The sequence below is a fragment of the Aythya ferina genome (genome assembly GCF_964211825.1).
Source record: "Aythya ferina genome assembly, chromosome: 6".
NCBI lineage: Eukaryota > Metazoa > Chordata > Aves > Anseriformes > Anatidae > Aythya > Aythya ferina.
Window position 1 is genome coordinate 32,219,752 of NC_140303.1, and position 25,155 is coordinate 32,244,906.

The window sequence follows — 25,155 nt, forward strand, 5'->3', positions numbered from 1 at the left end:
GGGGGCTCCCTCAGCGCGGTCCCGTAACGGCCGCGGCTGCTCGCGCCGCCTCAGCCGTGCCCGGTAACGGCTCCCGCCAACGGCTCCGGCCGCTCGCGCCGCCTCAGCCGCCTCGCCCCGCCAACGGCTGCCGGCCCCGCGGCTCCCCGCCGCTCCCTCCGTGCCTCCCTCCCTGCCTCCTGCCATCCATCCCGGCCGCCCCGCCCCGCCACAGAGGCGTCAACGCGGCCGTTTGGGGGCAGCGGCGGCCGGCTCCGCACCGCCCGGCAGCCCGCGGCCACCCGCGGCCGTTGTCTCGCCCGTCACGCTCCGGTCCCCAACGGAGGGAGCGAGACACGCGTGGGGCCGGCCCCCGCTCCGCCACCTGTGGAGGAGGAGGAGGAGGAGGAGGAGGAGCGGGGCTGAGGGGCTCGGCGGCAGCGGGGCTCCCTCCTCCCTCTCGCAACTTTCCCCGTTGGCGCTCCCCGCCCCGCTCGGCTCGGCGGCATCACATGGTGCTGAGGGAGGGAGAGAGGGAGGGGGGGAGCCGCCCCCCAGCCCTCGCCTCTCGTACGGCTGCCGCCAGCCTCGGCGCTCAACTCCGGCGGGGCTGGAGCGGGCAGGCAGGCGGGGAGGCTCCCGGGGCTCCTGAGCGCGGCGCAAGGCGGCGGGGAAGCGGCAGCAGCGCTCCCGGGGCGCCTCCCTCCCGCTGATGCCCCTTCGCGACCGCTGCACGCCAGCCCGGCGGCCGCGGCTCCGGGAGGATGCGGCTCTTCCTCCTCGCCGCAACTTTCTGGGGATTGTGCCTGGCTGCAGGTAAGGGGCTGCCCCCCCTACACACACACACACGGAGGCGCCCCGGCTGCCGGGCGAGGCACCCCGACGGAGGCATGCCGAAAGCGGGAGGTGAAGGATGCTCTGCGGCTGTAATTGCGCGTGGCAAAACAGTAATTAAACCGTTTGCACTGGATTAGGGGGGAAGGAAACCCGGCGGCGCGGATCAGGGGTCCCTCTCCCTGGAGCCGGGCGGTTCTGGGCTGAGGGCACGGTGCGGAGCTGTGCCGGGTCCCCGCCGGGTCCCCGCCGCCTGCTGGCGGCTGCCGCCCGGCGGAGCGGGGCACGCACCTGCCCGCCCTCCCCGGAGCCCCCCGGAACGGAGCCGGCTCGTAGCGGGGTGCTGAGCGCACCGAGCATCGCCTCAGGGAAGCAGGAGACGCGTTGGGTGCGTTTTGGTTGTGCCGAAGTCCCGCTTGGAGCTGCAGAGCTGTTAAGATCAGTGAAACGCAGAGAGAAAGGGATAAGCAGGACTTCTGCCACACATTGGGTTGCCTCTAATATTATTACTATTCTGAGCAAACCTCTGTCTGTTCCAGGTTTTGGTTTGCAAATACAGTGCTACCAGTGTGAGGAGTTCCAGCTGAACAATGACTGCTCTTCTCCAGAGTTTATTGTGAATTGTACAGTGAATGTTCAAGATATGTGTCAGAAAGAAGTCATGGAGAAAAGTTTTGGTAAGAATGTCATGATTATGCTCCTGTTTATTGGTGTTGGGCAGGATTTGTTGCTTCTTGCTCCACCCTTTCACAGTCTTCAGCTGCAAATAAATGTGGTATTCCCTCCGAGAGACTTCTGATTCAATTTCTTACGCTTCAGAGTGACTTTGCAACTCAATAGAGTTAATCATTTCCCTTTAAAACTGGTGTCAAAACTGAAGGATATAAGCCAAATGTTGATAAAGCTGTTAATGTGCAGTCTTATAGGTCTCAGATTTAGTTTCCCAGCACTGGGAAATTAATAACAACAAGTTAGTTTAATCTCATTACAGTTAATTACATGGCTTTTTTCCCCAAGAGATGTAAGGAAAGAGCATTAAATTAATAATTCCCTCCTTTCTTTTATTTACTCTAGCAATTCATATACTCTGAAGCTTTATCTTAAGGGAAGGAAAGTTTAGTCATCTTTGCTTTCATCCATAAAAGAAAACATCAAGCAAAAGGGAGAGAAGAATATACTGAACAATTTTTTTTTTTTTTTTTTTTTTTTTTTTGAGTTCAGGGCAGAGTGGGAGGGCATAAATGGATGTATTTGCTATGCTCATTTTCTAAGTCTAAGGAGGTTTTTCCCTTACTGTAATTAATATTGAGTTAGCATATTTGGAGATAAATGTGTTCACAAACCAGCTGTGATTCTGCTTTTCAACCCTATTGTCTTTTGAGCTGTGCTAGAAATTGCTTTTCTATTCAGCCTCATGGAAGAAATCTGAAATTTTTAGAGAGCTGCCCTGACTCTCAGAACACCGTGTTGCTCTGTAGCTTTCTGCATGTGTAGAAGACTACAGCTTTATTAGGGACTTCGGGGCTGGGTAGATGATGAGGAAATGTGTTTGCTGGAGTTTCTGTATCATCCTGCTTTTACTGCAAACAGCGATTAAGGTGTTTTTAGGCATTAGAAGGGTAAGATAACAACAGCACTGGTACGCTTCCACGTAGATGTGACCCCTGTACCAAGTGGTAGGCTTATGGAGCAAAAGGCAGGACTGGACTTAACCATGATTTAAGGAGAACTTGCTCTCTGTAGCATAACAGCTTGCAGCCGAGGGTAATGCTTTAGAGCACGGACGTTACTGTTGTAAAGGACTGTTATGCTGTTCATATAAATCCAGCTGAAGTATGTCCTTCCTCAGCGAGTCGTTCAGGGACAGGGGAGTCCCTCTCTTCCTAGCAAATGTGTGCAGCCTCTGTCTTGAACTGTAACATTGGTTCTTTTGCATTAGGGAACCAATCATCAGTATTTTCAAGGTGCTTATCAATTAGCTAGTGCTGCTTGTGCTGGTAGCTGCAGATCATTGCATTACGAGCAATATGAAAATACTAGCAGTTGTTGTTAACTGTTCAGCAGTAGCTGAGCTGCTGGCACTTTGTATCATCCTGGGCAACATCATGCACAGTGCCTGTTTCTGTACAGTATTCAGAAGCTCTCCAGTGTAGAGAAAAAGATGCGTGTTTAAAGGAAGATTAGTCTTCTTCAAGCTGTATTTTATTGGAGTATTTTATTTCAAGTTTACTTGTGAAAGATGGTGATGATGTGAGATAGTTATGGCTTGCTAGGTACTTTGAAAGTCTCAGCACCTCTAAATGAATATTTGAAGGTTTTGCTGTCTACACAACAAAGATTCAATAATAATTTTAATCAGTCTGAGCTGATGCTATGGAGGTTTGAAGTGCTGTCAATATGGTATGTAGACAAATGTAAAAATACCTGTCCTTAACAATAGTCAGTTGTTCTCAGTTAATTCTTAACATTTGCGTGCGTGTTTTTATATTTTTAAATATCTTCCTGGGGTCCTTCATGTTTCAATTCAGTGCTACCTCAGAGTGTGTCAGCCTTCCAGGAACACTGCTGTAATGTCTTCAGGTGGATGGTAGAGGAGTGTTTTCAGTCAGGGGAACCACTCACATGTTGAAGCGCGACGCTTCTGGATAAGCGCGCTGCACATGTGCGTGCGCACACCTGCGGGTATGTTGGGAGACAGCCTCTTGTGTGCCACATGTACCAGGGGGTAGGCGGTCATGCTCCTTCTCACAGAGTAGCAAACAAGACTGCAATCTGGCCAGTGTGGCTGTGACACACTGAAAATGCTAGTTGGAACAGTTTTAATAGATTTTAGACATCCAGAGATGCATAACAACTTGACCTTACTCCTATGAAGAAATTGATTTGCAAGTTGTATTTTTCTTTTCTGTGCAATTTTATACCATCTCTGGGCTGGTACTTGGATTTTCCCTTTAGGAGATAACTAGCATGCTGTGCATAGCAGGTACTACTGTTCTATTTTATTTAATTTACTTCTGTAAATGCAGTCCTTGTTCATTTGAAGCTGCGAGATTTAAATTTATTCACAAGCTGGAATTTACAATTTTTAACCTAAGTATTTCAAATTGAGTGAAATTTACATTGTGAGCATAGTTTGTTATTCTCAGTCAATTCTAGAGAAAATGGGTTGTAAAACTGGTATGATTCAGTTCATCATCCTTTATTGTTTTTATTCCTAATTGATATTTAAATGTGCGTAATATAAATGCCTTATTCTCACAAGTTTTATTTAATAATTCATTCTACTTCTACCAATACATCTCATAACTGTGGGTTTTTTCAGTTGTTGCTTATCACTGAAAGCTGAAGTGTTTCAAATATTGATTTTAATTTATAATAGATTTGAGTTCGAGTTTCTAACCCAGAATATGAAAGATGAGAATTTGCATTTATTTGACAATGCAATCTCATAATTAGAGTTTTTCCTCTTGACTAGATACAGCCAAAGGAGTGTAATTTAATTTTTATAGACTAACCCACTTTTATCCTTAGTAAAATATAGCTGTGTCAGTAAGCAAAATGTTAAGTTCTTCTAAACCATATTTAAAAGTTGAATGCGATATATTGAGGTAGAGTTCATGGTCTAAACCAGTAGCCTACTGATCCAGTCACCCGGCCTTTGCAATATGCATCAGTCTGGTTAGCAGTGAAGGGGGTCGCCCACTTATATTTTGTGGTGTGCCTACAACACAGTCCCCAGCTTGTAGCCAGTGACTTTTTCCTGGGGTACTTGTTAGTGCCTATTTAGTCAGGCAGCAACACTTGGATGGTTCAGCCTCAGTTCTGTATTAAACTTCTGTAAGCAACTCAGTGGAGAACTTTGACTATGCAGTTTTTTCATTTATGTTGTAAATTATTCCTTATGTCTGACTGTAGTTAAACAAACCACCCTTCTTCATTTGCTATAAATTAGGGTTAGTGCTTCAAATACTACTATTTTCTCAGAACATTTTCCCAATTTCTGGAGAGCCAATCTCACAAAGCGTATTTCAGGTTCAGGTGAGACAGAAGTAGCAGCAGCTTAGACACATTTCTAAGCCAGTGCTTCAAAAAGCAGCTATTATTGTGACAGCCTCTGATGGGAGTAGCTCAGAATGCAGGTATTTGTCACTTATGTTTTGAATCAGATAGGCGGGCATGGTATCCCAGCTGTTGGTATTGTTGGGTAGAAACTTGCTTCAGTGCACAACTTAAAATGAATTGAGAATCCAGCAGTAATTAAGTATGCACCTGAGTGATAACGTGGAACTAGGATAACTCTGTCTCCCCTGCAAAGATGCGCTTTGCTATGGCAATTTATATTTAGTTGCACTTGGGGATTTATCAGTGCACAGAATTAGAGACTTTGTCAAGTAAATGACAAAATATTTTTCTCACTTTAAGCAGAGTTTTATTTAAAATTTTTGCTGGCATAAGTTTTATGCAGTTATGCTAATGTTCTGCTGCAGTGGGATAGACAGAAGGACAGTATTTTGCCTGTGAAGCCGAATCTTACAAATTACTTTGTTAATTTATTATTTGTTTTTTAGAGATTAAATTATCGGTGCTTTTTACTTTTAGAGGGAAGAACGGTGAACATGGGATGTGGCACTGAAGACTACACCAAGTAATTTTTGTCCCATAGAAAGTAACATAAGGGATAAGTTTCCAGTGCATTTAGCTGGATATGCTGATGTTTGAAAACAGCATAAATGAAGTGTTTGACAAAGGATCAGAATTCTTGCTTATAATAATTCCACGTGCAGATACTTTGTGGAAATACCCATGGCAGACCCCCTCATCCCTCTTGCCTCTCTCCTTTCCCTCCATGGGCTTTTAACTAAGAAATTTCCATGCTGCTGCATTTTAGAATGTAAGTAGGGACAAAGAAATCCCATGGTGTACTGGGATCGGATGAAACATCTTGATGATACTTATATGAGTCTATAATATATATGTGCTTTTATACATACGTCATAGAAAACCTAATGTTTACCTTTTACTTAGGGCAAGAGCTCAGCCTCTGAGCATTAAAGCTGATCTAAAATCTACTTAGGGCAAAATGAAAGTTGCAATATGAATAGCTCAGAAAGGAATTGAGCTTGAAGGATGAGACCATCAACGCAGAAGGCAGCAAATGCAAATTTCACAGACCTTACTGTAAGTAAACCTGCCTATGTAAATATTCTGAACAGTATACTTTGTGCTGTAATGTAGCAGTGAACATACTTTCACAAAATATCTTTCTTACTATGGGGGGGGGAAGGATGTGCAGTAACAAGGCTGATATTTTATAACGTCTGTATATATAAAACTAAGATTGTTTATGAATTTCCCTTTGCAAATGAATTGGAAAACAAGCTCATTGCTTCTATTAATCTGCAATAAGAAACTTCTTATTTGTTTGGTTTACAATGACCTTTCTAATGTATTTACATTGTATGTAATTATCCTGCAATGTAATTAAAGCAATTACTGTAATTGTATGCTTAAGAGTAGTGCATGGGAACATCAGGAACAAGATGATCATCTCACCGTTGTAATTTTTTTTTTCTTTACTTTCTTCAGTATTGGTTTCCAAGTTACTTGATTTATCCAGCAGAGGAAAGCAGTGTCTTAAGTTGTGCCGTGATTTGGCCTACGTTAACTTTTCTACCTATGATTTATTTATTTTTCAATCTTACTGTGTTGCTGCCATGCTTAAGCTGCTTTGTGTGTGGCTGTTCAGGGTTACAGAAGCGCATACTCTTCTCTGTTTTCATGTGTAGTATCCATTAGTACTAATACTAACTGCACATTTGTATCAAGGGGAAATTATACTCTGGTGCACATGTATTGACTAAATGATTAAAATAGCAAACACAGTTTAATGCCTACAGCAATTCTGAAGACATTAAAGTTTTTCAGGTAATAGCTGTATCTCCAGTATCCGTTTAGAAACAGTAAGGAACATACACTGAGCTGGCAGTGAATCTTTTTTTCCTTCCACTCTGTCCCTTTTGGCCAAGGCTTATCAAAACAATTCAACTTTTGATATGTTTTTAAAATTAAAGCGTAATACAATCTTTATTGACAATTAAAAAAAAACTTAGCATGTGACAGTTGTTGCATCATACCTTCTACTGTTGGGTACCCGATGAAATGAAGACACAGTAATACTGAAAGCATGCTATTTGTTTTTGATGCTGGCTTGAATAAAAAGCATACAGTATATGTTGGTAATTTGTACTGCATGCTGAAAACTTAGAGCTGTGGATATATTTCCATTCAAAAACACTTTCCAGATGCCAAAGCTTTTCTTAGGAAATTGTTTCCAATCTTTGAGTTGCTTGGAAAACTTCCAGACACACATGATGAACCGAACTAAGTGCATCAGCTAAGGAGAAATTATGGACAGTACTTAATAGGTTGCTGTTTTAACTGTCTTTAAATACACAAGAGTAATGGCGGAGTTAACAGTTCAAGTAGTTTATGACTCAAAAGTCATGACAAATATCCAAGTGCAAAAGTGATGAAGGGCTGTATTATTTTAAGGAAGTTGTGGTAACTGGTCCAGTGAATTTCATTTTTCACCGGACATGGACAATAGCTTTTTATGTTTTTCTATTTCTCAGACTTGTATGAAAGGTATACAATTGAATTTGGGGAGGATACAGTGCACACAGCCTGGTATCTTTTAAACCTCCTTTAAGACTACTGCACTTCACACACAAGTGATCTGCATTTCCAAAACCTTCCCTGTGGACTGACCCTATCACTTTTCGTAGCTTCCAGTGACTTTATCAAAATGTAGGCAAATGCATTTTTATTAGATCTAAACTCTTTTCATCTCCATTTTTCATTTTTAGTCTGGACATTTATTGGAAGGGTTGGTGTAACCTACTTTGCCAAATTAGCAATGATGCTATGAATGTGGGGAAAATATATATAAACAAATAAACAGGCCAAGCCTGTTCTAAAGTTGAACAGGTTATAAAACTGTAGGTATAAAATAACTAAGCTATAAAAGCTGAATGGATTTTTAAAATCCATTAGCACCATAGTAGCACACCAGTATAAACATGTGGGACATTCCAGTGAAATTGGCAAGATCATCAGTGAGTAAGATGTATCAAGACATTTTGCATGTAAAATTATTTATGGGACTTACTACAAAAGTATATAATTTTGTAAAGGCGTAAAGGACTGTGGCTTTCCACTTCATTTCAGCAGATACGGATTGTGTCAAGAAAAATGCTGACACACAATCCTGAAAGTGAAGTCCAAGTTCACCTCTCTTGCTAGAAGATAAAGTATATTTTGGTCTTGATATCCAGGGCATTTCCTTTTGTTGTTGTTGTAGCATGAACATACAGATGATGGAGAACTGTGAACCAGCTTTGCTTGAAAGAACGAATGTGTTAATGCTTGGCTCTAAGTCCCCATTAGTGAGCAGAGAAATTAATAAGGACAGTAGGAAACAAAAGAATTAGACATGCAGGTGAAAGTTGAGCTTTGCTTTTTGTTTTGTAGCCTCCAGTGGCTTTAAAAAATACTTGATAATACCAGCATTAGCAGCTGTACTTAACTTTCTCTGTCTATGCATTTTTAAGCAGTTGAATGCCTTGCTTCTGCTTTGTGATGCTGCAAGCAGTAATAAAGGCTACTTTGTGCTGTTATTTACGTCATTAAAAGTGCAGTTTTGATTCAGATTTCCAGTACCAGGATTAGAAGGCACGATTTACAAAGAGATAGCATGGTAATCCAGACTGCTGTCATCTGTCAGTCAACGATTATCCAGTTTTCTTCTAAAATGTTTTAATTTCTGCAAGATGATGTGGAAGTTCAGGTCAGAAGGAGAATGAGGAGGCCATTATTTCATTTTCAAAAACCTCCTATTATTTTCCACAAAAAAAGCACAAAAAATAATTTTAAAATACACCAGATATAGGAGGGTTTGTGATCCCGTAGGAGGATTTGTGAGTTTTCGCTGAAAATTATGATGAAAATATGCTAATATGAGCAGGTAGGTTTCGGTTTGCTTTTTTTCTTTCAGAATTATGTACTCCATAAGAGTCTAATCGCATGGATATGCTTTTATCTTGCCTACTGAACACATCAAAGGGAGGAGATAGGGATGAAATAGCTGTGGTCCTAAAACACAGGATTAAAAATCGGGAAGTATGTGTCCCAGCTTTGTAAAAGATTTCAGGTCACCTAATTTCAGTGCCTAAGTTTCTTCAACTAAAGAACACTGATTATCTTTGCTTGTAGTATTTAATTAGTTGTTTATAAGGCATTTAGTACATTTCATGAGAATTTCTAGCAAGGTACAAATTATTTAACCCACTCATGAGCTCCAGAAAGAAAGTTGAGAAGATGGGATAGAAAGAGTTTGTGCAAAATGAAGCACAGAGGATGTGGTTGGATATGGTCATACTTTACAGTGGTTATACTTTAAACTTTCTCTTCCTAACTTTGCATTTACAATTGTAAATAAATAAATTAAGCTTCCCCAGCATAAATTCTGTTTTAAACCAATATAAACATGATCCAGCTGTAACCATGACTGTGCATGGAAGCACAGCGTTGGAAGAATGTTACCTTTCCAACATTCAGTCACTTTTTAAGATATTTAGAACCTTATTAGATGAAACTTTTCTATTGAAACATAATCTGTTGCTCTAGAAGACAGCAAATCACAATGGGAACTGTTGCCTCTGTCACTGTATGAAGTATGCGAGCAGGTTCTAGCTAAGGAGCAGACAATTATAATGGCAAAACCACGGATGTCATAAAAAGATGGGCATAAAACCTAATATGAAAACTAGAACTTAGAAATGTATTTCTTTATATTTTGAATGCAATTTTGAACTTTACTGGTACAGTAAAATCCAGAAATAGTCACATTGTATATTTTATGTTCTTCAGAAAAGGGTATTAAATGTTTACGTGTTGCTGTAGAGTAAGTTCTCGTTTTAGGTTTCAGAATACATCACAGAACTTTTATAACTCCTACTGGGTGCTGAATTTCACTCAACTGGAGGGATGACAGTTTAGGACAAGAAATAAAGGTTGATATATAATCGAAACCAAAGTCAGAGTGTGGGTAGGCACACAAGACAACAAGCCCAAGCACAACAAAAAGGAAAACTTGCAGACTTACCAGGACTGAACATTGACTGCTGTGAAATAAGATAATTGGAGCTATTGGGGATACTGTAACAGAGGAGGAGTATCAGTCCATACACATGGTCCTTGGGCTTGTCTTTATGAACATGAAAATAACACGAAACAAATGGCAGGCAAATCATAAAAATATGCTAATACTAGATAACTATTACAGGTTTCACAGGGGTTGTGTGTGCTGTAATACGAAGTGCCCACTGTTGGCCAGTTTTCCACCTCTTGTTTGGAGGAGACAGACAAAGATTAAAAGACACGAGGGGATAACTTCTGCCAAAGTCTGTTAATGGTACACCTCAAAATTTATGTTCGCCTACCTGCTAACTTTTTTAAGTTACTTATCCTAAGATACAGAACTTCCCTACATGCTTGAAGCTGTGCTTGTGTGTACATCCACACCTCCTACTCCAAGCTGGACAAGGGGATTTTGTGACTGCTCAAGGATGACTTGTTCCTGAACCCTTGCTTGGCACAGAGTTTCTTCCAGCACTGCAGATTTGATGCAGCCTGCATGCTTGGAGTACACAGAGAAGATTTCTCTAAAGCAGTATTGTGGAAGGACTTGCAGAAGACAAATATGACTTCATGCCTACAGAGTTGGATATGTACAAAACACTGGAGCAAGTGTGTTGGTTTTTTTTTGTTTTTAATGGGGGTTTGTCAGTCATAGCCCATTAGGTGGAATGTTTGGCTTGAAAGAGTTGGCATTGGGCTAAACAGCATTGTGTGTTTGGTGTGAGTTAAACTTACAGCTACCAGTTCTGTGGCCATGAGGCCATAGCCAGTTCTGGTGTAGAGCAGAGTGCAGCAGTTTCTTGCTGAGGTGTATCTTTGCAGGAAACAGGTTAAGAGTAGTTGGGTCATCAAGTGGGAAGGTGGCTGTCTTTTTTGGAAATGAGGTCATGGATCTTGGGGGTGGTATCTTAGTTGCCTAGTTTGGCTTCAAAGACTTTTACTGAAGGACGGTCTTGAGTGTACAGGTGCAAAGCAAAGTTACCTATTGTTAGGATTATGGTTGGCTCTAAGGTTGGTGGGTCAGACTTGCTCTTTTTTCTCTGTACCTTCTGTAACAGAAGAATTTGAGGTGCCTAATAAGCAGTAAGAAAAGCAGTAGGAAAAATGTTTGGATATTCTAACGTCTTTTATATACGGTGTAAGAAGTAGGTAGGTATGATGTCACCTTGTTGTTGTCCCAGAAACATGTTTAGCTGCTACTCAACATGTAGACAACATGCACTGAGCTTTGCAGACAGGATAGGTGAAAGAACTCTCATGTTTTAGATTTGAATAAATTGTAGCATCAATAGTTTGTTGCTATCAAGACTGAATGCATCTGCATGCGACTGAAACAGAGTACCAGGGTGTGGATGTGTGGAGCTAGACAGCAGCTAAACAGGGGCTTTGAGCATTGCAATACAGTACTGGGGTGTGTGTGTGTAGTGTGGATCTTGATGAGAAAATTGGTATTGCAAACAGGAGCTATGGAACAGCCTTCAGGACCTTTACCTTCATCACTTAATTGCATGGAATAGGGCAGAAATGCTGCAGAAATAGTTCTGGGCCTTCACACTCTCTCAATGTATGATCAGATGGGACAGAGAGAAGCATAAGGTTGGCAGGTTGCTCAGTCCAGGAGTAAATTGTCAATGTTTGGTTTTACCTCAGAGTGTTGGATTTGTTTATTTGTTGGTGTCTTTTGTTTGTTTTAATGTGTAGTAGGTGCGTGTGGAAGAAGAGGGGGTGGAATATTACTGCACTGTCACACAGGCACTCCAGCCTTGTCTACTCCCCTCTCTTCTTAAAAGTACTGGTAAAGTGCATCTTCAGCCAACCACACAGGCCTTGAGGCTAAAATGAAGGAAAATCAATCTGTCAGCAATAGATACTTTATAGTAAAACATCTTTATAGTACCTATGCATATGCATAGCACACGCTGCCCTGCTGAATCAGTGAAAAGGCTGAATTACTCAGTACTCAGCTATCAAGAGAATGCACAGCACATACAGTAATTGTGCACCAGTGTAAACTGTTGAGGGTAGGTAGCTGGGAACGACCCTGTCCCGATAAAAGCAGAGTACAAAACATGAGCTGTCCTTACCCAGCCAGAAACTCAAAACATTTGTAGATAGAAGAAGAGCTCCCCCAAAGTTTGGCAATTTATTTCTATGTGATGCATTAATGACAGTATCAAGCTGATTGCTCAAGCAAGAATATCCAGTAATTAGCAGTTGTCTGTGGTATGAGCCTTACGAGGCAGATAACCACTCTGAAGCACTGTCTGCTGTTCAGACTGCTGGTGGCAGATGGTGCCGGAAGATCTCAGAACTGGCTCAACACTAAAATAAACCACTGCAAGTGTCAAGTATGAGGAAGGACATCCTTGTGATAAAAAAGCAATTCGTTTTCCACAGATAATGTGGAAAGGATGCTGTTGTCCTACCTGAGCTCAGTGGGCAAACAGCAGTAGCTGTGGTATATTAGCTGGAGCAAGGAGAGTGGCATTTCACAGAGTCACAGAATAGTTTTGGTTGGAAAGAACCTTAAATATATAATTCCGGCCCCCCTGCCATAAACAGGGACACCTCCTGCGAGCCCAGGCTCCCCAAAGCCCCATCCAGCCTGGCCTTCAACACTGTCAGGGATGGGGCAGCCACAGCTTCTTTGGGCAGCCTGTGCCAGGGCCTCTCAGTGAAGAACTTCTTTCTGATGTCTGCTCTAAATCTCCCCTCTTTCCGTTTAAAGCCATTACCCCTTGTCCTATCGCTGCACCCCCTGACAAAGGGTCCTTCCCCAGCTTTGCTATATGGCCCCCTTTAGGTACTAAAAGGCTACAACAAGGTCTCCCCAAAGCTTTCTCTTCTCCAGGCTGAACAACCCCAATGCCCTCAGCCTGCCTTCACAGGAGAGGTGCTTCACAGGCAGTTGTGCCCCAGGTGCAGGACCTGGCACATGGACTTGTTGAACTTCATACAATTGGCCTCAGCCCATCGGTCCGGCCTATCCAGATCCCTCTGCAGACCCTTCCTACCCTCGAGCAGATCCAGACTCCTGCCCTACTTGGTGTCACCAGCAAATTTGCTGCGGGTGCGCTCCATCCCCTCATCCAGATCATCGATGAAGATATTGAAGAGAACTGGCCCAAGTTCTGAGCCCTGGGGGACACCACTAGTGACCGGCCTCCAACTGGATTTATCTCCATTCACCACGACTCTTTGGGCCCAGCTGTTTTTTAACCCAACAAAGCAGACACCCATCCAAGCCTTGAGCAGCCAGTTTCTTCAGGAGAATGCCATGGGAAATGGTGTCAACAGCCCTACTGAAGTCTGGGTAGATCACGTCCACAGCCTTTCCCTCATCCACTGAGTGTGTCACCTTGTTGTAGAAGGAGATCAGGTTCGTCAAGCAAGATCTGCCTTTCATAAACCCCTGATGACTGGGCCTGATCGCCTCATTGCCCTGTAAGTGCTGTGATGGCACTCAAGATAATCTGCTTCAGGGGCTTCCCCAGCTCTGAGGTTAGACTGACAGACTTGTAATTTCCTGGATCCTCCTTCCAGCCTTTCTTGTAGATGGGCAAAACATTTGCTAGCCGCCAGTTGACTGGGACCTCCCCTGATAGCTAGGGCTGCTGATAAATGATGGAAACATCCTGACTAGCACTTCTCTCAGTACCCTTGGGTGGATGTCACCTGAACCTGTAGACTTGCACACATTTAAGTGGATAGCAGGTCACTAAGCATTTCCTCATGGATTATGAGGTCTCCATTCTGCTCCCTCTCCCTATCTACCAGCTCAGGGGGCAACAAGTGGTCGAACTGCTAAAGACTGAGGAAAAAAAGGCAGGAAGTACCTCAGCCTTTTCCTCATCCCTTGTCACTGTTTCCCCCCACATCTAATATAGGATGGAGAGTCTCTTTAGTCCTCCTTTTTTTCTTTGTGTGTTTATAACGACATTTTTTATTGTCTTTGACAGTAATAGCCAGATTGAGCTCCAGTTGGGCTTTGGCCCTTCTAATTTTCTCCCTGCACAGCCTCACGACATCTTTGCAGTTCTCCTGAGTGCCCGCCCCTTCTTCCAAAGGCTATAAACACTCTTTCTCTTCCTGAGCTCTAGCCACAGCTCTCTGGTCAGCCTGGCTGGTCTCTTCTGCGCTGACTTATCTTTCAGCATGTGGGGACAGCCTGCTCCCGGGCGTTTAGGATTTCTAAGCCAGTGGTCAACTGCAGTAGCTGTGGTATATTAAGCCGTTGCTGGGGCAAGAGGGGTAGTGCTTCTGGCACTGGATCATGGAAGTCAGTTGTGCTAATTTATTTTCTACCACAATTTATTTCACTGGAATCACAATACGGTGTGAAGAAGGCTTAAGAGTATTTTCCTGCCTTTAAATCATACAGTTAAGAGTGTCATTCCTTTTTGACACTCAAGGAAAAAAAAAAAAAAAAAAGTGAAATCGTGGCTGAAATGTTCTAAAAATGCCACTCTTGTAGTAGTGATGTTCTTTCTTTTTCCATTAATCTTCTATGCCTGTTTTCATTTTCATTATGTCTTGCCATAAAGATACTACAGAACTACAGAAGAGGGACAGCCATTTTATCCTGATCAAGTTTAGTTCACGCCTGATGCTTCATAAATTCTTGGAAGCTTAATTAGTGTACAATAACATCTCATTTGTGAGCTGAAAAGGATCCATAAGTATTTAAAGAAAATGGAGGCCATGGAGGATGTCTTAACTAAGTAGCTATTGAAAAACTGATGGAAGTGATGACTTTTTTTAATTATGTCAAGAATCTTGTTACAATTCAGATTATAGCTGGAAATGGGAGTAAACAATCATTTGGGAGTGGAATTTCCAACTGGAAAAAAATAGTTACAGAAAAGACACAGGAGAAGCATTACAATGGGATTTTATTACTGGTGAGATTATTCTCTCTATTTATGCATGAACATGGTCCATCTGTGTGTGAAACTCCAGTGCTGAAGTTGTAAAATTCTGGTCTGTGCCGGAATATTGGGGTTTGACTTTAAAAAGAGCTCAGGATTATTCTGTGGAATTTATCCGGTAGAACAGAGCTGTTGTAAATGCCTGGAGTTACGCTGCAGGACTTCGATTTCTGCAGGAGAGGTCTCCTGGAGTTGTCAGGTGAAAAACGTGCATCCGAGCGCATTGCCTAATTGTTCACAGCACTGTACAGCTCTCATCTCCTAGTCTACAGGAATATTGCAAGGTATATGATATTTTCAGGGACTTTGCTAAATCATTTGCTGTTGAGAACAGGGCCTTGCAGGAATCCCACAAAAAAAGAAATAGACAGGCAATGATCTATAAAACAATGGGGGTAGCAAATCTGCCAATGTCAAAAGCTTTTGGCAGACATGGGCTTTGAGGAGAAAACTGAGATTTGCTGCTGTGTATGGAAGACTGAGGAATGGCTGAGTTAGGCAGGTGGCTGTAGCTGTAGGGAAGGAATAGATGATGAAGAGGTGCTGGATTAGAGGGGGGAAAACAACCACTGTGCTTAGTTCCTCTGAATGCAGGACTTCTTTTTTTTCAGGAGAGAAAGGGAAAGAAAAAAGTTAACTGCAGCCATGGGAAGGGTCACGTCTGCCTCAGCTGTAGGAAGACTTTGGACAAAATACCAGATCTTTGTGGGAGACATCTACTGAGATGTCAGTATCACAAGCCTATCGATGGCAGCATAGTCAAGGCCCCTTGGCAATGGTTTGTCAGCAGGGCCAGAGCTCTCCTTTTTGTGACCTACACCAATATTGTGCCTCCTGATCAGTCAGCCGTCGCTGGTACGGTTAGAGCCGCCTGTAGCTCCTCTACCTTCCTGAGAAAAGACTCCACCTGCTGTGTTGATTGATTGAAGCTCACTGGAGATAGAGAAAGATTTAATACTGTCTTGAGGGCTTCTCTTCATGAGTTTAACCTGACAGCCTTAAAACACATCTCAGAGTTCAGATTTGGGGCGGGAGGGACAACAAAAAGCAGAGAAGTCCTCACGTTGTTTGAATGGCAGCGAGGTAGTGACAGTACAAAAGAACTGCTTTAATTAAGATCCTCTGAAGGCAGGAAATCCTTCTTTCTGAACATAACCCAGATAAACAGTATTTTGCTGCTACACACAGCACTTAGTAGTGTGGTGCCAGTTGCTACTGCAGAAGTGTCTACTGAATGGTGTAGGTGCTGCAGTGCTTGTTTCTGAAGTTCCTGGGGATTTAACAAGTACCTGCAGGTTACTTTCCTGTTTATTTCTTTCAATAATAATAAAAAAATCTTAATCACTGTGTGTTTAGGAAACGTTATGGAACCATGCTTCAGGGTTTGGAGGCACTGTCTGAGGGAATCCTGGTCCCATGTCCTTCAGAGGGGAAAAGAAAAATCCTTTTGAGAATCCCATATTCTAAAGGAATCATGATTTTATTAGCCTTAGAAATATTTACCTCTTTGTGCAACCACAAGACAATACGAGCAAACCTCCAGTATGTAGATGGTGCATGCCTTTGTCCAGCACAATTTCTACTGTATCACTTGTGGGAAAATTTTGGAGCAATGAGAGGTGGAACTGCCGCAACTGGTTCCTGCTGTGTTTGGGAGTGGATGGGAGGGGGAAGACAACTATTTATTTTATAGCCTTTATGGAACATTTTAAAATAACAGCTATGTGCATCAGAATGTACATGTTTTTTTCAGATATGAAGAATTTGAGAAGTTATAAATTTAATTAGGTTAACTAATTAAAATAGATGAAATTTAGTCATATTTATAAATAAAAGACATTCAGAAAACCCATTTCTGTCCAAATGGAAATTATTTGTTGAAGTATTAAACTTCAAAGAGAGCAAGAACTGCGATTACTTGGAAAAGTACTTCTAGTTTTTCTTTAAAATAAAAAAGTGGGGTAGAGAAGAAGAAAGTTTTGCTGAGAGTCGTTCTCCTTTTATTCTTGGTTACTTGTGTCTGTGTAGCAAAGCAACAAGAAAGGGAAAAAAACACATTAAAAGGCAAATTAAGAGCATATAAAACAGTAGCTATAGAGACACCTTAATTCAGACACATTCAGCATCAAAAAGTAATTTTCAAACTAACTGCATTCCAGTTGTACCTATTCAAACAATGTGTTCCAAAACATGGAAAATTCTGGTTATAAAATACATTTTGCTGTACATTATGTGAATCAAGTATTTTTGGTTCCAACCACAGTTAAATAAAAGAAAAAAATGCCAGAAAGGGAGGCCATGATCCTCCTGCAGTGCAGAGCTGGTAGTCACATCCCAGCTCAGGTTTGTGGCTTAATCACCAGCATTGCTTTGGAGATTTAACTGGTTTTGCAACAGTTTTCAAGCGTGAGTCATGTTATAAAGGAAAGCTAGGTTCGTACCAAGCTGAGTAACCTTTGTTCTGTGTCACAGGAATCATGTATCGCAAATCCTGCGCATCTTCAGCAGCCTGTCTGATAGCCTCTGCCGGATATCAGTCTTTTTGCTCTCCTGGGAAAGTGAACTCTGTTTGTATCAGCTGCTGCAACACTCCGCTCTGCAATGGACCCCGGCCGAAGAAGAGAGGGAATTCTGGTGTGGTGCCGAGGGCACACGTGATAACCACTGCTCTGCTCCTTAAATTGTCTCTCTTGTTTTTGTATTGCTAAACTTCGAGCAAGTTTTTTGCTCTGCACAGTTTGTTCTGTCTCCTTTCTTCAAAGACACTGCAATTATTTTCTATTTGTTTCCAAATCCCTATCAGCAGCGAGGGAAGTTCAGTGGCTGTGGGGAGAAAGAGGCTGACATTTTTGGCAGCTAATGAATTCAGTTAGCAGATTGAATTTCCAGTGTGCACTTAAAAATCTAAACAGCAGGATCCAGAACTCCTGCTCTTTTTGCATAACTGGAAACAAATCCATCTGTGTTATTGCATTTAAGATGTAGTCAGTTCCTCAGCCACTTTAATTCACATTTTTAAGTTCATCGCTGATCGTTAACTTTGCCTTACATATGAAGTCATACTTCATTTTCACAAAGGCTGGTTTGTGTGTCTGGAGTGGGCTCTGAGCTCGTCTTCAGTGGCACTACTTCCAAGCTGGGCTCCAGTGATTCAAGACCTGGTTTCTGTGGACTGCAGTTGGTCTCAGTCTGAAAAGTACTTAAAAAAACTTTCTTGCTGCTCTTGGTGGAAGAATTGCGCACAGAGGAAAAGAAGAGCGGGCGCAGGGACCGTCTGCTCCTGGCTGTCGAGTTCAGGTTGGCTCTGAGGAACTTCTCTTTGTTGGCGTGCTGTATGGTCAGGTGGCAGCGGAGGACCTGCAGAAACACGCTGCGGAACTGCTGAGAGGAGATGTTGTACAGCAGGGGGTTCACCACGGAGCTGAGGAAGAAGAAGCTGTCAGCTATAGGAAGAAGAGTGATGTACGCTCTGAAGTAGGGGACAGTCCAATCCTGCTTTGGTTTCGCAGCAGCCATGATCCTTCTAACCTGGTTTGGCATCCAGCATATTGCCAGAGTTGCAACAATCAGCCCTGTGAACAAACAGAAAAGCACAGAGTCACAGAATATCCCGAGCTGGAAGGGATCCACGAGGATCAGCGAGTCCAACACCTGGGTCCCCAAAGGACCACCCAAAAATCACGTGTCTGAGAGCCTTGTCTCAGAGGGAGAAGTGTGCGTATGTAGGGGGAAAAAACAGAAAGGACCTAGTATCAGTTCTGCACTTACTGGTTAGGAAACACTACCAGTTTTTCAGTGTTTTGCTTAACAGCTTTTTCTGCCAGTAGCTTTTTTTGTTTGTTTGTTTTAATTACTGTTATGAGGTCATTGCAGCGTATGCTACGGACAAAAGATCGCACAGTGCTTGGATAGTGTTTCTTTGTACCTGTTGCCATTTATTAGTTTTCGAGGTGTTCTTTCATCAATGCCTATATCTTTGGAAAGAATGGGTCTTTGTTTTGGTCTGTGTTCTTACACATCTTATGTTTTTCCCTTTATTTTGAGAAACAAATGAACAAAATAAATAGAACCTATAGCCATATAAGATCAGGCAATACCCAAAAGAGATCAGATTCTTGTTTGTACTTTACAAAAAAAGAAGAAACTGTATGCATAGTAATATATTTGGTGTTATTTTTGGTAAATTTCCTCTTACAGAAGATATTTTTAAGTAAAATATGTATGGATCTTTTTATGGTAATTAAGATTTGTTGGGCTTTCTTAAAATCAAATTCCAGTGGAATTAAATTATGAATGTAAATGAGAAAAACCCAAGCCTAATCATGAAAGTGTAAACAGTTTCGGATTATAAATTATGCTTTAAAATGTGGTATCCGACCATTTTGTATTTATATGTAGATATAAATACACATTGCTGCATCACTGATGGCATTAAAAAGGGGGTGGCTTAAGTGCTGGATGTCTGAAAACGCTGCCTCTGTGGTCTGGCATTCAGCGGAGCTGCAGCAGCGATGCCATCCTCAGAAGTGCAGCCCTGGAGAAACGTGTTGGTGACGGGAGAGCTCAGCTCCCACCAGGAGATGGAGCAGGGGATGGGCACCCGGGACGGGCACCCCAGTCCTCCCTGGCACCCACTTGCAGCACGCAGAGGCACTGGATGTGCTGGCATCCTACATGAACTATGAGGTACAGGAGATAACTCCTCCACAGTGCTCCCCTTCAAAGCTCTACTTCTGAAACGAAATAGAGCCACAGGTTTACTGCTCCCACTTTGTTTTTCTCTTTGCAGGAAGCGTGCCTTATGCGAGTGCTTCAGAGGGAGTGCAAGTTGCAGGCTGCCTTCCCTGCTGCAAGTGCACAAAGTAGCAGAGAGTATCTTGCTGGTGCGTGGTTTGCTTTTCCAGAGACACTTGTGGTTTTTATTTCCTGGAGTGCTGTGCCTCCTTTCCCAGCAGAAGCACAGAAAGGTTTTAATTCTTACCTGTCTAGAATGGCAGATGCCCCCACTAAACAGATCACTGTAGGAATGCAGTTCTGAAACAGTACATTCCCACTGTTTTCAAGCCAGAAAAACGATATTTTACTAGTGAGAAGACGTGAATGTAAGGGGAAGGGTGGAAGAAAATCAAGCTTTTTTACTTTGAAACTGCCAGAACTTAGACAGGGTATTTCCCCGTTCCCTCCACCACCATCTCCATCAAAGAAAAGGCAAGAAACGTCAGGTTTTCTTAAAGAAGTTGATTTTCTTAATGAAGGCCATAATTATGATCTCACTGAATGACAGATACCAAATAAAAGTCGTCTTTTTGCTCATGTGCTTCCCTAATCGCTTAATGTAGTCACTTCATGTCACGGTAATTTTGGAAGGATGGGGAAGTAGCCTAGCTGAAAAATACAGCAATAGATTCACAGGGTTGGGGGGGAGGACGACTAGGAAGCCTATTTTTAGTAGGCAAGTGATTAAAGCAGACATCTTTCCCATTTCGTGTTCTTTAACTCCCCTTACTTCCGTTACCGACAGTCTCCTTATTCTCATCCCTGTTCTTACACAGTCCTGTGCCCCTGCTTGGCTGCCCGACTCTTTCCCCGACTTCTTGCCTCGTTTGTTTCAGTTCCTGGAGTGTCTCTGGCATAAACTGATCTACTTTTTTTTTTTTTTTTTTTTTTTTAATTAGTCCTGCAAATTTTATAGTCTTCAGTGCTTTTTTTTTTTTTTTTTTTTTTTTTTTTTTTTTTTTTTTTTTTTTATCTGCTGACAGCATAACAAATACAGGGATAGTGGTCCTGGCATGGATCAACAGAAAACAAGGAGCCCCAAGCAGTGACTTTTGCTGAGCCTTACAAAAAGATCATAACAGGGTGCTGTGGTGACTTCTTCTCCTGTGCAACCTAAACACAAAGCCCACAAACCAGGGCCTGCAAAGTTCTTGCCAAATTTTACCATATGATCTCTTTCAAGGGGAAAGAAAATAAGCTCTATTGTGTAAAATTTGTGTTATTAGTCACAGAAAGGATATTTCATCATCCTGATTAATAGTTTCCCAAATTATGAATGATGCTGTGAAAAACTAGGCAAACACTGCGTGCATTCAGTATTAGAGCTCATGTGCAGTGCACTGAGAAGCCCAATTTTTCACTCGTATCTGAATTCTGTGCCATTGACCTTTCTTTTTAGGCCAAACTGCCAAATGCTTGAGATTCCCCCTTATATCCTTCAGAGACTTTTGTTCTGGGCAATTGAATATTTTGTTGTCCGTACAGCAAGTGAAAAATGAGCTGCTTGTGCCCTTGCATAGTATGGAGGAGGTTAGACTTTTGGGGTTGGGAGGAAATGTCTCGAAAACTTCCTCATTTGCCAGTGATAAGTAACTGAATTTTTACACCTGGACAAAAAAAAAAAAAAAAAAAAAAAAAAAAAAAACCTAACAAATTCACAGTATTTTTTCCAGCTGTTCACACTTAAAAGTATGCAGTAAGCCTAAGTGCATCAAAAGAAAAAGCTTTATGTTCAGGCCTTAACAGATTAAATATTTTGACTGAATTATTGCTGCAATGTGAACGTGTACACAGGCTATATAGATTTTAATCTTGTAATGTAATGTGCAGAAGGTGCTTAAATAACTCCGTATCAACTCAAATGTAAAACAAACTGCATCTTATGTCAGTACTCATGCACTTTTTCCCTAGCACTTGCTGCCTGCTAGGAATTAAACACCTTCACATTTCATCTCATATTCAGCTTCCCTTTCCACTCCTTCTTATTAAAGTGAAAACAATTAGTAGCTCCATTTATTTTATTTATTTTTCTGTTTTCCTACCTACTGCACTGAAGTGACACGCTAGGTGAGAGCAGAGATTTATCTCCCATGGAATAATGATGTTTATAAACAGAGTGATGCTGTGGGCCGGTGACCTCCACCCCTGGTGCCTGACATTTCCCATACAGGTTTGAATCACTGGGTTTAATCTTCAGAAGCGCATCAGACCGTGCCACCAGAAGCCAGGAGCCCTTGCGTTACCTAATTGACTGTGTGTAAGTGAATACACCACCTTTTAAGTAAGTGTTTGAGCTTATAATTCGTTTAACATTGATGTGCATATTTCACTGTAACAACAACAAAAAGCAGACATGAAAAGACCCTTGACTAAAACCATTTTAAAAGGCTAAGCCATAAATAAGAATTGCCACATTCAATTACTATTTTCGTCTGAAAAAAACAACCAAAAACAAACACTAAGCCTCTTTAAAAGTAAAGCATACAAATTTAACAATGATTTAAATTCGGCAATTGTTATTGTAACTTCCCAAAAGTAGATCTTATAGTATTAATTCTTAATATGTGACAAAGGATCATTTAAGTAGTAAAATAAACCTAGCGTTTAAGTGCCAATAATATAAATATGCATCGCTGGCACGGAATACGAGTTTGGCAGTCATCTCTCCCTTAGCAATACTTTTTATTACTCAGAACATTCCTCTGGGCCAAAGGGGACTGAATTAAATTCATTATGAACTTTATTGGGAAGGATTTTAAATACATGCAAATGTCTGGTAGAGCAGAGAGGGCTTCCTTCTCCGCCTTCCCAGGTTTTGATTGTTCTTCTGTTAAGCAGATTCTTTTTGTCTTTTTTTTTATCATTATTTTTTCTAGACATGGACACTTAACTCTTTCCCCGTCTATAGTCCCACATTTCTCCTCTATCTTGGCCACTGCCAACCAACCACAAAACTTGGAACCATCTACAAAATGGCAATTGTCCTTAGGAAATGCCAACACACGCCTGTATCTGGCTGCCATCGCCATTAGCCAAGGCTGTTGGAACTGAGTCCTGGTGAGTCAGGGTCTGCAGGACCGCTGCTACCCCAAATCACAGCGAGCTCAAACAGGGTTAAGCCTCAAACTTTGTTTTTCTGTGAGTAATGGCACAAAGGAGGCTTCTCAACATCTGCTTGTAAACTGACATTTAAATGGCAATTGCCAGTGGAATATAAGCATATGGTTACTGAGTTATGACTCGCGTGCAGGCAGTGGTGCTGCTGGTTCAGAGGGAGGCTTTCTGTCTGAGTGCTCATTTTGCACTTGTGTACTTGGCCCAGCTTTATACTCAAAGGTATAGCGTGACATTTGCCCCGTGCCTTAGTCACAAAGTCTTCCTACCGCAGTTACCAGCTTCCAAAAGGTGAAGATACCGAGAACATCCCCCGCCATTAAGTTCGCCATCACGAAGCAAAATGCCAGTCAGGAGGAAAGCGCTTGGCCCCTGTTTGACTCTGCCAACCATGGCTTTGAAAATAGGAGCAAACACAGCTCTCTAATCAGGTTGTGGAGGGTTGTAAGCGCCATCACTCCTAAACTACAGAGCAGAAGAAAAAACTAGCACTAATTAAGGATGTTGCTCTCAGGAAGTGGGCTTGGGGCATATCATGTGCATTATTTTAACCAGGACTCAAAACCATTGTTTTCCATTACACATAAGGTCGTAAGTCATCAGTCTGTTGTCTTTCTAGCTTTCATGAAGAAAACGAGCCACAAAAGGCACCGTGGGTTTGGGTGCTGAGGTGTGACCAGACGCGGCCCAATGCCTACCAGCGCCTGCCGCCGTTGCGCACCCCTGCTGCTGCCACAGTCTGCCTGTGACAAGTTGCCTGCCACATGCCGACTGTCTGCTGACAATCACCAGTTTACAAACTGCTGTTGCTTTCACTGCTGCAGCTCTGAGTGGCCAGCACAGCAAGGAAACCAGCCGGCACACTGCAGCCTGGCGGGGCTGCGGGCAGCAGGAGCAGGGCCTGTCAGGGCGGCCTTCGCCTCGCTGCCTTCCTGGCATTGCTGCTCCCGGCAGGCAGGCGCTTGGGGAAGGTCTGGGCTGTGCCAGCAGCTGGGCTGAGTGCCAGACCCAACCTTGCAGCTTTGAGCAGCCTCTGGCGAGCAGCAGACGCTCAGCCCGATGTGTGAAGCAAGGCCCTCTCCAGCCTGCGTGGGCTGGCAGAGGAAGGCGCCGTGCCTGTGACACCCACTCTGTTTATCTCCCACCTCTCCATCTCCCCTCTGCTTGAGGTCAGGAGGTTTAAAAGCACAGTCCAAAGAGGAACAGAGGCACTACTTGATAAACGTGTCGCTACAGCCTGAAGCATGTGCTGAAAGCCTTTGTGTCCCCGAGGCCGAGCCCTGAACTGACACTCAGTGCCACCACGCCTGCATCCTTTCTGTGCTGCCCACAGTTATGTTCTACCCAGGAAACCTCCTTTCTCTTGTTCTTGAAGTCCCAGAATTGGGACCAAAAAGAAGAGATGGGGCAGATGGGAAGGATAAGCCCTCAGGCACTGTTAATGTCTTCTTGCCCACGCACACTTTCTTGCTGGAAGAGATGCAGGTGGCCCAAATATGCCACTATTCTCCACAGTATTAACAAATGCCCAGAAATAACATTTCAGCTGGCACTCAGAGTGCCACACGTAACACAGGCATGAGATAAACTGAACACAAGGGTCCTAACAGACTTGCAGATGTCCCCGTTATGCTTTATGAGCATCATTTCGTAGGTGGCAGTTCCCACCTGGCTCCCAGACTCTTGTCAGGTTGTGCCCTGCGCTTGGCTCTACCTCTCGCTTTCTGTAAAGCAGATCTCACTTAGTTACAGAGTCACTAGAGGAAGCACCACCAAAAAAACGCTGTAAAAACAAAAATGATGGTTCTGCTGCCCCCTCTGCTAGTGACAGCTAGCTCCACATTTCCCGAAAATCAATCGCTCGATCCTGTACTCAGCGCAGAGTGTCACAGCCATCAATAAGAGTTTTGTTTGAGTGAGGCCTGCAGTATGCTCCATGTCCAGGACAAAGCATCTCATGAAGATTGAAATAGGAAAAGAATATTAATATAAAACTCCTTTTTCCCTTGATTGCCCACATGCAACTTCCCTCTGCTGAAGGACAAACATCATCATAATAATAACCACATATTGATGGATGTTGAGGTGAATATAAAAATGTATTAACCTGAGAGATAAATATTGACGCTGCTTTGTCTGTGTCAATATTTAGTTCGAGGGACAATAAATTGTGATATTCACCGAAACAAGTCAATACATGCATTGCTGCATACATTTTGTATGAGCTCAAATTATTCAGCAACTCGGCTCCTTTTATCCTCAACTTTCAGAATCATGGATTTGTCTTTCAAAATGCTTCTCTGCAAGGGAAGGAGGTAATACGTAA

General features: G+C 42.7%; 2 protein-coding genes across 2 annotated transcripts in view; one reads left to right on the plus strand and one right to left on the minus strand.

Moving 5' to 3' along the window:
* Positions 1-458: 458 nt before the first annotated feature.
* Positions 459-19,703, plus strand: LYPD1 (LY6/PLAUR domain containing 1). The gene is made up of 3 exons (XM_084523658.1): positions 459-795; positions 1,353-1,490; positions 17,412-19,703. The coding sequence occupies exons 1-3, from the start codon at positions 744-746 to the stop codon at positions 17,645-17,647; spliced, it is 426 nt and encodes a 141-aa protein (XP_084379784.1). The 5' UTR covers positions 459-743; the 3' UTR covers positions 17,648-19,703.
* The window catches only part of GPR39 (G protein-coupled receptor 39), a 73,364-nt gene continuing 66,035 nt past the window's right edge, over positions 17,827-25,155 (minus strand). The window contains exon 2 of the mRNA XM_084523654.1: positions 17,827-18,511. Within this exon, the coding sequence (XP_084379780.1) occupies positions 17,997-18,511 (515 nt within the window). The 3' untranslated portion in view covers positions 17,827-17,996. The remainder of the gene's footprint in view (positions 18,512-25,155) is intronic.

Coding starts and splice junctions, on each gene's coding strand:
- LYPD1 (XM_084523658.1), top strand. CDS start 744: ATGCGGCTCTTCCTCCTCGCCGCAACTTTCTGGGGATTGTGCCTGGCT. Junction 796..1,352: donor GGGATTGTGCCTGGCTGCAG/GTAAGGGGCTGC, acceptor TGTCTGTTCCAG/GTTTTGGTTTGCAAATACAG. Junction 1,491..17,411: donor AGTCATGGAGAAAAGTTTTG/GTAAGAATGTCA, acceptor TCTGTGTCACAG/GAATCATGTATCGCAAATCC.